The 11,897-nt window shown below is 31.5% G+C and overlaps 1 protein-coding gene and 1 non-coding gene across 4 annotated transcripts in view; one reads left to right on the forward strand and one right to left on the reverse strand.

The window, feature by feature from the left end:
* The window catches only part of Klhl1 (kelch like family member 1), a 411,513-nt gene extending 399,991 nt beyond the window's left edge, over positions 1 to 11,522 (forward strand). For 2 of the 3 annotated variants that reach the window (XM_074043248.1, XM_074043249.1), the window contains 2 exons: positions 4,487 to 4,658; positions 10,380 to 11,522. In XM_074043248.1, the coding sequence (XP_073899349.1) occupies positions 4,487 to 4,658; positions 10,380 to 10,439 (232 nt within the window). In that variant the 3' untranslated portion in view covers positions 10,440 to 11,522. The remainder of the gene's footprint in view (positions 1 to 4,486; positions 4,659 to 10,379) is intronic. The other variant, XM_074043250.1, reaches the window with a different exon arrangement.
* On the reverse strand, positions 476 to 548 carry Trnav-aac (transfer RNA valine (anticodon AAC)). The gene has a single exon. It is a non-coding gene; the product is annotated as a tRNA-Val (tRNA).
* Positions 11,523 to 11,897: the final 375 nt, after the last annotated feature.

The raw sequence follows: 11,897 nt of genomic DNA on the forward strand, positions 1-11,897 counted from the left end.
AAACATCACAGTGAAAGTTTCACATTGTGCAGTTAATGTGTTAATAAAGATGTTAAAAAAAGACTCAAAACCCAAGAAAATACACGTTCTCTTTCACTCAGATATCTCATTTCTTAATATCCATTAGAAATGCACATGTATGAAAATATCTGCAAAAATTATTTAAAGGAACATTAATGCAGTTTTAAGAATTTTTTTTTTGGTGGTTCTGTGGTTTGAAGTCCAGGCCTCACACTTGCTAGGCAGAGGCACCCTGTGACTTCAGCCACTCCATCAGACCAAATTTTTTTGTTTTTCAGTGAGACTGGAGTTTGAACTCAGTGCTTCACGTTTGCAAAGCAAGCACTCTACTGCTTGAGTTACACCTCCCTAAGAAAAATTGTAATTAGAATTGTTTAACATTTCTATCATATATTCTAGTATTTTTGAAGTCAAGGTAAATTCATCTTGGTAATCTGATCATCAATTTTTTTTTTGGTGGTACTGGGGTTTGAACTCAGGGCCTCATGCTTGTTAGGCAGGCGCTCTACCACTTGAACCACTCCACCAGCCCTCATCTTGGTAATCTGAAACATGATAATGTTTTTCTTTATGGGACAAATAAAATTATTTTAATTATTTTAAAACTGTTATTCTTAATTGTTCAAAATGCAAATAACTTATTCAAGTTAAATAAATTTCTTATCTATGTGAAATCTACAAATCACTCAGAGCAGTTTATTTATTTTCATAGCATGTATTGATTTTTTCTTTTCCAGTTTCTTTGCTTTTTTATAGTTTTGCCTATAAATGACTCTGTATTACTTAATTTTTGCTGTCTTTTACAATATTGCTTATAAAATTTGGACAAAAGTTCATTCTTAATTCCGTGTACTATCAAAGTATTGCTTTTATATTTACAATAAATTTTCTTTAAATATTTTAAGGTATGGAAATGATGGTAAAGCTTAAAAAGTTAATGATTCCTCAAGTTCTGTAGTGGGAATTTTCAAAGCAAAACTAACTTTTGTTCTGTTGCTATCACATGCCTTCAGCAAGTTTTCATTTCATAGCTAATTTTAGCCCCTATATATATTGATACTTCTCTTGCCTGAGGGCTATAAGCTTAAATAGAGTCTCTGATACAGAGCTCACCTCTGACTTGGAAGGCCATGGTAAGGTAAGGAAAGAGACAGTCTAACTCTGCCACTCCTTTCCTTTGGTTTTGTTTTAATAAACTGGTAACAGGAGGCAAAAATAGAAAGCTAAGAATTGAATTTTGTTGAAAACATGATTTCACAATGATGGAATTCATTATTAGTAATGGTTTGGATACTGTTTGTACATCTGTAAATATTTCTCCTAACCCTAAGGAAAAATGAGGTGATTGCTTCATTTTGGAATAACTTCATAAGTCTTCAAGCTGAAGTGACTCAGGAGGTTCTGAATATAGAAAAATCAGTTTAGAATTATTCGTATGAAAAACAGGATAATAGCTACTGGATAATTTCGACTTTTGTTGTCACTTCCTCAATATGTGTAAAAGACCCTGTTATCAAGGGTAGAAAGTAACTAAGGCTTTATTTGCTTTGGGAATATGTAAATATAAGTACAATCATCATCCTATATATTAAATAAAAGATTGTTAGTACATATGTGAAATGTTACCTACCACTGAAAATGGATATATCTAATTCAAAGATTTGCGTTTACTAGAAGCATTAACGTTTCAAAATTAAAATAACTTTCAGAAAATTTGTGAAATATGAAATATAATATGTGTTAGCTCTAAAGGTACATTAGTGTTTCTAAATGCATACCTAAGTGAGGAAATTGCTAATGTTTTCTTACTTACTCTGAAATGAGTGTTTCAGAATTATGTTGCTATTTTGAGCTTCAGTTGAGGAAGTGAGCTTTGGAAACTCATTTGCCAGAAGCGAGCACACTTCCTCTACGACCTTTTTTTCTGCAAAATGGTAACTACACTTTGTTTTGTAGACAGTATTTGAGAACAAAATAATTCTATAGAGCTGAATAATAATTAAGTGAAACCTGAAATATGACTTCAGAAAAGGCTATTTATGTGAAATGATCTTGACAAAAGCCAGACTGAATATTATTAAAGAATAAATTAAATTTAAAGAACGTTGACTTTTCACTGGAATTAAAACATATTATACATTATTCCTTTTAAAGTCATTTGAACTAGAAACATTTTCCAACAAGGAAACAATAAACAATACAGTAAACTACCTATCCTCATTACCCAGACTCAACAAACATCATTAATTTGTCATTCTTACCTCATCCATTTCCCTTTCCTCTACTCTATTTTTCCCCTTAAGTATATTAAAAAAATTCTAAAACTTATTTTCAAACCACTTTTCTAAATATATTTGAGAAACAAGAAGACAAAAATGATCAAGATTTTATTTTTAACATCACCATAATTCTATTACCTCAATAATAAAAATTTCACTGATTCCATATTAAAATATGATACCTGTGCTATATTAAAATTACCAGAATTTCTCAAACATCTTTTAATTTTGGCTGTGATCAAATTAGGATCCAGTTAAGGTCCCCTCAATTTATTTTATTATCTTATTAACACACATGTAATTTGCAACCTTTACTTTTTCCTATTTGTTTATTCATTATTAATAATTTGGTCATTGTAAAATGTTCCAGATTCTGAATAGTGCAATTTTCATCCTTCACCTATCTTTTGGTTCCTCTTCTTTCTTACCTTCATTTATCATCTTTTTATATTTCAATGTGTTTTGGAAAAGATTGAGATAGAATATACTGGATATTTGTGATTGTGTTTGTGTATCTGGTTCTGCCTATCCCTGTCTGTGATGTTTTACATTTGCATTTATTAACTGCAGCATACAAAATTAAATATTTAACTACTTGATTGGTGGAAATTGGAAAGATCAAGGCCATCCTGAGCAAAACATGAGAGACACTGTCTGAAATATAACCTAAAAAAAAAGGGGTTGAAGGCATGGCTCAAGTGGAAGATCCTAAGATCAAACCCCAGTACCACACACACACACACAATTATGTACTGAATAATCTATGCCTCGAGGTCATCTGTGCTTTGGGGGCCTTCAAACCAGTGACTCATTTCACACATGCCATCTTGGCAGTGGACACCCCTCCAACCACTATGAGCAAATGCATGTAACATCTTGGGTTTCAGAATGTTCTTTATAATATATACTCTATATGGTGGCAATTTTTTTTATTTTCAATAAACAGTGTTTGGTTTCTGTTCTTATTTTAGGAGTCTGTTGATTTAAAAATCTAGTTGGTGAAAAGAAGTATTGGGGCAGGAATACAAACCAGAATACAGATTCATTGTACTTGAAAGAAAATACTTTCTTCTAATTTTAATTGGTTTCTTTTCTGTTTTGCTTTCTTACTAGCTTTTTATTTTGATATCTAAATTAACAACTGTAGATTAAAGGCAAAAGGGTGGTGTAACTATTCATTCTTAGCAGAAATAAAGCACTTTCATTGGGCTACTGAAATAGTTTAAGTGGGAGAGAGCCTATATAACAAGCAAGAAGCCCTGAGTTCAAATCCCAGTAGCACAAAGAAAAGAAAAAGAATGACACATTCTTTAATCTATAGATTTTGCCACTAAAATTCCTAACAATATCAGTTCTGTTTATGTTACCTTTATTTTCTCAAGTTTTAAGGGCTAAATATTTTCATATTGAGTAAGCATAGAACATCTTACCTAGAGAAAAAGACAGTGCCTAACCTGATTAAACTATATCTTTTTAATATACTTCTCTCTCATACTTTTTTGAAGTTTGCCATACTACACACCTGCTTCCTCAAAGCTGGCCATACATTTTTTTTTAACTATAGTGCTTTTGTACAACCTTTTTCCTCTCGTTCTAGAAAAATTTGTCTAGACGTTCACAACTGGCTTAAAGACAACTTCATCTATCAAGTTTTCCAAGATCCTCCCAGATTTGTAACTATTCCTTTTGTTTCATCACCATAGCAGTCTATACATATCTATTTTAAAGAACCTTATTTTGCTGTGGAAAATGGTTATTTATACCTCTAACTCTTCCCCCTGAAATGAAGTCATGACATTTATTTTCATTAACTGATTCTTCATTTATCTAAGAGCCTAGGTATATTATTTAAATATATTAACGAGGGAGTTAAGTGAGGAGGTGGGGGGAAGGGAGGAGAAATGACCCAAACATTGTATGCACATAAGAATAGAAGAAAAAATAAATAAATGAAAAAATTATATATATCCCCACCAAAAATAAATAAATAAACAAATAAATAAATTAAATTCTGGAAGGCCAAGTATTATGGATATTAACTCTAGAACACCTGCTGAAATGATTATATCTTAAGGCAATAAAACTTATCTTTCTTTTTCATGGTGTGCTTTTGAAAGAGTATCATTCATAGAGTAAAATTTGAATATTATTAGAATATGTTATCCTCTACTGTCCTTGAATTTTAGGTATGATCCCAAAACAGATACCTGGACCATGGTGGCTCCTTTAAGTATGCCCAGAGATGCTGTTGGGGTCTGTCTACTAGGTGATAGGTTATATGCAGTTGGTGGCTATGATGGACAGACATACCTCAACACTATGGAATCCTATGATCCACAAACTAATGAGTGGACACAGGTAAGATTTCCCTCAGAATAAATTAATTCAAGTATGAATTTGTTTCATTTACTTCTTTGGGGAAAGAGATAGAAATAATATACTATCTGGTTAAATTACACTGAATCAAAGTCATAGATTTTGCCCTCTATTGTACTATGATTGGGCAAAATATTGTTCCATCATGTTTTCTATATTTTTTTCATGTATGCAATCCTTTAGTAGATTGATATTTCAATGGAAATATGTTTCAAAGTTTAAATGGAATTTCCAGTTTATTGTAAGTTATAATGAAGAACAGGAATTGGAGTTCACTGAAGCAAAATGAAATCTTAACATAATTTATACCTGAAATATTAAAACCAGGACACTTGGCTTTAGAAACATCCAGAATGAGGACATGCAGGGCTGCGTGATTCAACCTTTTGTCCAGTCATTTTTATTTGATTGTGTTTATCAGGTCCATTTTTACATACTAAAAAGTAGTTTTCCACTTAATAGAGCTGGTAGAAACAGCAAGTAGCAATCTTCACACCCATAGCAACAAATAAAATAAATTTTTTCCCAATTGTGTTAAAAAAACAAATAGCAAAGAGCTATAAGTAGTCTCTCATTTGGCAAGTGGTCACTCAATAATTACTTTGCCCAGAAGCCTGGAGATAAATGAGGCATTCTCATTAAGGTGAGGCATTCTCAATTGAATATGCTCTCTAGTAAGAGACTCAGGATGATAGTGGAATGTAGGGGGTCCTATTCTCATTGTAAAGCTAGAGGATGTGTGTTGGGATGTGTGTGTGTGTGTGTGTGTGTGTGTGTGCACACACGCGTGTTATGGAGAAGAAGATGAAGACAGGGTAACATAGTTAAAGTGGAAAACACCTTAGGCTATATAGCTACCATGTCCTTGCTTATAATAGAGGGAATGGATACAGTCTTAGAATTGTGTCCTGCAATTCGATTGTTCTTTCCTTTTCTTTTCTAAATATATCAGTATTTCTACTATTTCTCTCCTTAGTCAGAAATCTGAAAATAAAATACTATCCAAATAAATAAATAGCTTCCATAACTGAGTGCAGGGATATTCCAAAGTCTTACTTAGCTGAAGCACATTAATAGATACACTTCATATGTTTCCACTGGATGGAAGTTTCTGATTTTGGCCATCAAATTTACTTTGTGGCTAAATTTTGTGGGATTTTTTGTTTATTTATTTATTTGTTTGCTGACTTTATTTTCTTTTATTGACTCCTACTTTCGTTGATGGTGACATTACTATTGAAAAGCTAACTGTAAGCTTATTTTTTTCCAGAAAGAGCATAAGTAGGAAATTTTTTAAATACTTTGGCATAACAGAAAAACAACATACCTTTCATGCTGTACTAAGCCTTGGCGTTTTATTAGGAGTAAGAATCATGACTTTTCTTTAGGTTACCCAAAATATAGTACAAGTAAGCCAATCTGAAAATGATCCCCAAAGACCCCTCTGTAATCAGCCAAAGCAGGCCTTACAAAGCTTGTGTATTACCATTGGAGGGGCAGAGCTCAGTGCCCTTTCAGAGCCCAGGTGGTTGCACTCATTAATTCAGTTAACTGTTTTCCCACTTCATAACAAAAGCCAGAAGGAACTGCTAAGGGAGGGCACAGTGGCATCAAGTATGTGACTGTGAGGAAGCAGAAGAAACAAAATTGTGGCTAAATTTTGGAATAAAATTTATTTGAAAAACAAGAAAAGTGACTGAAGTAAATTCATTTTAATGATAAGTATCTTCCTTGATTATTCCAGCTTTAATAATATATATTTAAATGTGTTATTTAGACAGGCTAACTTAAAAGTACAAAATCAAATTCCTAATGGTCAGGCTTTGGTGCCTGCTATATGAAGCACCCTCATCACCCTCACCCCTGAACCGAAACTCTAGAATTCAAGAAAAATAGATACTTTGGGCTGTGAAGGAAAACTACAGGAAAGAAAGAAATATTGGAATTACATTCTGTTACTTTCTACATCTTACTTCACTTGTAAGAGAAGCATTCTTTATGCAAAGGGAGGCCAGTAGTGGTTGCTTTTCACATTGCACTAAAATTTTAAGGGATACATTTTCATGTTTTCCTTCTCTGAGTCTCTAGTGTTTCCAAAGGGAACACAGCATGGATTAATGATTGTTGATTGACAAAAAAGGGGCTAGCTCAGTGGTATGTGTTTTAGATGTACCACTTATACAAATGAATATTAAATAAATGAATTTTATGGGTCTATTAATGGTATAGCATAATATCTTCATTACATATTTATAAGAAAGACCTATTATACTTGCCATTACTCTCAAATTGAAATCAAAATAATGTATGTTGTAGTAATAGGTAAAAGTTTCCTAAAGACCATTTTCCTTCATTCATATTTTATTATACTCTTATGGATCATACAGTATCTTACAAATAGCAAGGTAATATTTAAAATGTTTTATAACAACTTTACTAGTACAGTAAACATCAATTTTAGCACTCTTAAATTACTTTAAGATTTTACGTCCATATCTTTCATTATTCATTTAAGATTTTCAAGGGACTATTATCAGACCCACACACACACAAAAATTTAAAACTTTTAGGATTTCAGCCTGCTAGAAAGATTTTCCACACTTGCTGGATAATTCTTGTCACTTTATCTCCATTTATTCCCTAAGCAGATGAAATCTATTGGTTACCCCTATGTCACTGGCCCCCACCACAAATGGCTACTAATTACTTTAAATAAGCAGACAAGATGAAAATACCCAAGAATGTGTATATTTGGAAAATATCCTCGACTAACTAGAAGTGGAAATAATTATGGACAGATATTAGAGAGGAACTGCTTATGTGTGTTTTTGTTTTTCAGGGAACACATACAAGTGTGCGTATGCATGTGAGTGTGTTTACAATAAATTTTACTTTGTTGCTTAACATTGAGCTCATTTCTTACATTGAGATTTGAAAACAATAATATGTATGTTTGAAGACATAAAAACAACTCAGTTCCATTTCTCCTCACCTGGGTAAATTTCATGTGTTGTAGCATACAGTCATGGTGCTGTCACACTGTGTCTATAGGCATGATATAAAGAAATAGCCAATGAGCAACTTGCTGTCCTGTCTCCAAAGATTAGTTACCGTATTTGTTAGCATGATGTCGAGATATATGGATGTTTATCATGTAAACTAATTGCAAATTGTTACTGTAATTTGATTTACCCTGCTTTGTATAAGCTTTGTTTATTTGTACCTAACTCATACAGGAAATTGAGAATGAATTTCTGAGAAGCCTGTGAGATACCTAAATTCTCACTTGTCTGTGCCTAACTGATTCTATGGCCAACTTTTTTTGGGTTATCATATGACTCGTTGAAATTTGTAACCCCCAGCCAGAGAACAGGTCAGATTTTAAAGAATGTATTAAACTGGACAAAAGGGGAAAAATAAGAAAAAATTATTTAAATGCTTAAAATGTATTTATGTGGCAAATATGAAATGCTTAAAATAGCATTATAAATTCTTTGGCAGAGGAAATTTTTAGCAGAATGATAGAACCTAAGTCTGATGGGTAGAAAACTGTTCAGGAAATGATTAGGTGGAATGAGTCACAACAAATAGGTAACCAGATAAAAATCTGGGGAGTGCTTTGGAGTGAAGAAAAGCATTTGTAAGACATGGGGAAGAAACACGATATATTTCATAGAAAGAGAAATAAAGTGGACAGCAATGAGTTTGGGGTTATATACAAGTTCTGCATTACATTTGGGCAGAAACCATGCTAAGGAATCTTGATTTAAATAGTTAATGAAAGATTTTAAGCAGACAAAGTGAATAATCAGAATTGTATTTTAAAATGATGCACTTGATAGGAAGCAAAAAATGATAAGAAAACAAAATTAGAGAGAAACTATTAGAAGAACATTTTTCTAATATATTCAAGGTAACGTTGCAACCTAGACAAAGTGGGAAATGGAGGGAATGAATGAATGATACTGATTGGAAATCAATCAAGAAGACTTGATTATTTTCCAGATGTAGAATTGAGTGAGGTTAAAAAAGGAAGGGTTCACAGAAGAGATGGTTTGTTTCTGTCTTGAGCAATAGGATCAAGAGTGGTTTCTTTCACAAACATAGAAGCCAGAAAAAAAAGGATATTTAAAAAAAATAGGACTCATTTTCCCACACACAATGCACATATGCAGGTCCAGACATACCAAAATAGAAGTAGATGTAGATACAAAAAGAAGTTACTCAATCTACAAATAGTCTAACAGTACTTCTCAGTACCAAATTGTACATCAGAGGACTTTGAGGAAACTTTTCATCCCACTTCAATATAGTCTAAATTCAGCATAGGGTTAGTGCCTATATATCTTATGCATATATTTTGTAAAAGCTCCTTAGGTGATTTTGATGTGAAATGACACTTAAACCTATTTAGATAATGAGAGAAAATGAAAAGTACATATATTTTAGAGTAAAAATGTACTTCAATTTGTATACTTTGATATCCTCGAATTGATATACTGTCTATTGATATTTCACCACTTTCTGGTCATATGAATCATATGGCTATAACAGTACACAATGTGACTATGAAGATGACTGTGTGGTGGTCTATAAAAATTATTCTTAACATGAATTTTCAAGTAGTCACATGCCCCTTTCCTCTTCTCATCTTAGTCAATAATTGTACAAGGAAGATAAGCAGTGTTACATTAAATTATTTTTGTCCAAACAATGTATTAATTGAAATGAATAAAATTTAATGTTGTATGAGTTTTTTTAAATCATCAGTGGGATGATGGGTAATAAAAAATACTTTTGAAAGAACTGTAGAACTGATAATCATTGATGCAATTTCCACATTTAAAAAGTAAGTACATGTCCTTTCTCAATCAATAAAATAATGTACACTATCAGAAGATATTTTCTTTTTACCTATATTATTTCTTATATTATCATCCCTTTCTTTTCAGTTCAAAATAATATCATTTATTTTCTAGTCTACCCTGATATCCTTAGAAAAACATAATATAAATTCATATTAAAAACTCAGTTATTAAAATTTTGGCTTACATCTAAAGAATAAATTTTCATTAGAAACTCAATAAAATTATTATTTTAATATATGTCTAGCCATTTTTACATTCAGTATTATTTTAAAAACCTCAGATTTAATTTTAATGATTATCATAAGATGAAAAAAATTGATGTCATATAGCAATTGTAATAATGGCCCATTTTTGACAAAATACTGAAGTTATTTCATGTTATGTCTGTGACTAGAATAATGAATAACATATTTAATTCAATGTAAAATCTTGAGAAATAACTTCAGAATGATTGCAGTAAGTGTAATAGCTATTTCTTCTAAGTTATACTCCAAACTATCACTATGGAATATGCTCACAAAAATATCTGTGCAAACTCCAGAATAAATTTATGTTGGAAACTTTCCTATAGTAAGTTCATTTCACTGAAAATCTATTATTTTACTAAAAATTTTATAAGTTATTGCAGTTTTCAAATTTTTTAATATATCAATCATTGCTTTTTTCAAAACAGAATTTTCAATATTTCCATTTTATTGTACCACTTGTGTCTGAAAAGGGAAAGTGTATGCACATTATTTATGATTTTCATGTATATTAACCTTTAAAAATATTATTTTCATATTTTATTGTGACCATAAAATTTGTCTTAACTAGCGTTTCATCTTTTCAACAGATGGCTTCCTTGAATATTGGGAGAGCAGGTGCCTGTGTGGTAGTCATCAAGCAACCTTGACTTATTGTTCTTTATTTGGAGGCATTTGATTTGCTGGAGTGGTTATTTTTATATCATATGGCAAGAAAGAGTACTTCCCGAGATGAAAACTCTTCAAGAACAAGGATTTCTGTAGATTTACTTGCTGATGTCAAAAGCAGTAGAAGATCAAAGAGAATTATAAGAAAGATGAAAACATCAAACTGGTATAAGAACAATTTCTGGTCACATTAGTTACTTCAGGAATGGTTACTGGTACTTTGTTTTGTATTATAGCATACAGAACCTAGAGTTACCAAAGGCTTGTTTTTCTTGAACAGTTGAAAGAAGTGGCCAATCTTTGTGACATGAATAATTTCATAACTACAAATCTCTCAGTTGTTTTATAAACTGTGGCAATATCCAGCCGGCTGCCAAGAATAGAAGATAGGATATTTCATGTCACAGAATCTGATGAGTTTATTGTTTTCCTAATCAGGTGTGGTCATAAAATACTGTTTTATTAAAAACAAACCTGCTTCCTTCTCATTTCATTGAACTATGAGAACAATTAGAGAAACAGAATTATGCTTGTCTCTTGCATTCAGAAAACAAACTGTCCTGCTAATCAAAGCTTCATACTTTACCAAGTGAGAGTTGAATTTTATTGCAACCATAACAGCAATCAGAAACTGGCAACCACAAAGGATTGTTTTCATTAGGCTTGACACATTGCTTTGCATTTTGAATACACTGAGCCAAAGAATCAGTACAATTTTGGGCTTTGTCTTATGTTGAGTTCAGTGTAAGCATGGAAGCTAGTTACTCTGAATGTTATATATTTACACAGCATGTTGAAGTCCTTTAGAATTTTATTATTAATAAATCTTAGACTTTTGAGAGAAAAATGTAGGATTGTAAGTTGGAGTATTTATGATTAACTTGGAATTTTGTGATAAGAATAACAGGCTTCAGATTCTCATGAGGAATTTTCAAAGTTGTTACATTGACATGTACACTATTTTAAGCCAAATGTTTGTAATTGGTTAAAGCATAATATGGAAATCTTACACAATGCACAATGTCAATAAATATGTCTATGTAAATTTTAAACATAATAAATGATAGAACATTTGCTTTTATCAGTGTATCTTTCTTCAATAATTTTTAGACCTTTTAAAAATTGGCAAGATACACTATGGAGGCAAGCAGTTTTTATTGTCTGACTTTTCAAAATTATAGAAATATATATTTTCATTAAAATGTCATCTCATTTCCTAATAAATGTTTTCTTGTGTAGTCACTTACTTGACATAGTTAGCATTAGTGACTACAAAAGATAGTTCATATAATAAATTGAGAATTGAGAAGAAGTTAGAAAAGGCAAGTAAATCTCTGTGTTTATCTCAATGTAATCCATGAAATTAAATTTATTGTTGGGTGGCAAAAAAATGTTTGAAATCTAACAATCAGATGAAAATATTAACAAATAGATTATCT

Source organism: Castor canadensis, chromosome 10 (assembly GCF_047511655.1).
Source record: "Castor canadensis chromosome 10, mCasCan1.hap1v2, whole genome shotgun sequence".
Taxonomy (NCBI): Eukaryota; Metazoa; Chordata; class Mammalia; order Rodentia; family Castoridae; genus Castor; species Castor canadensis.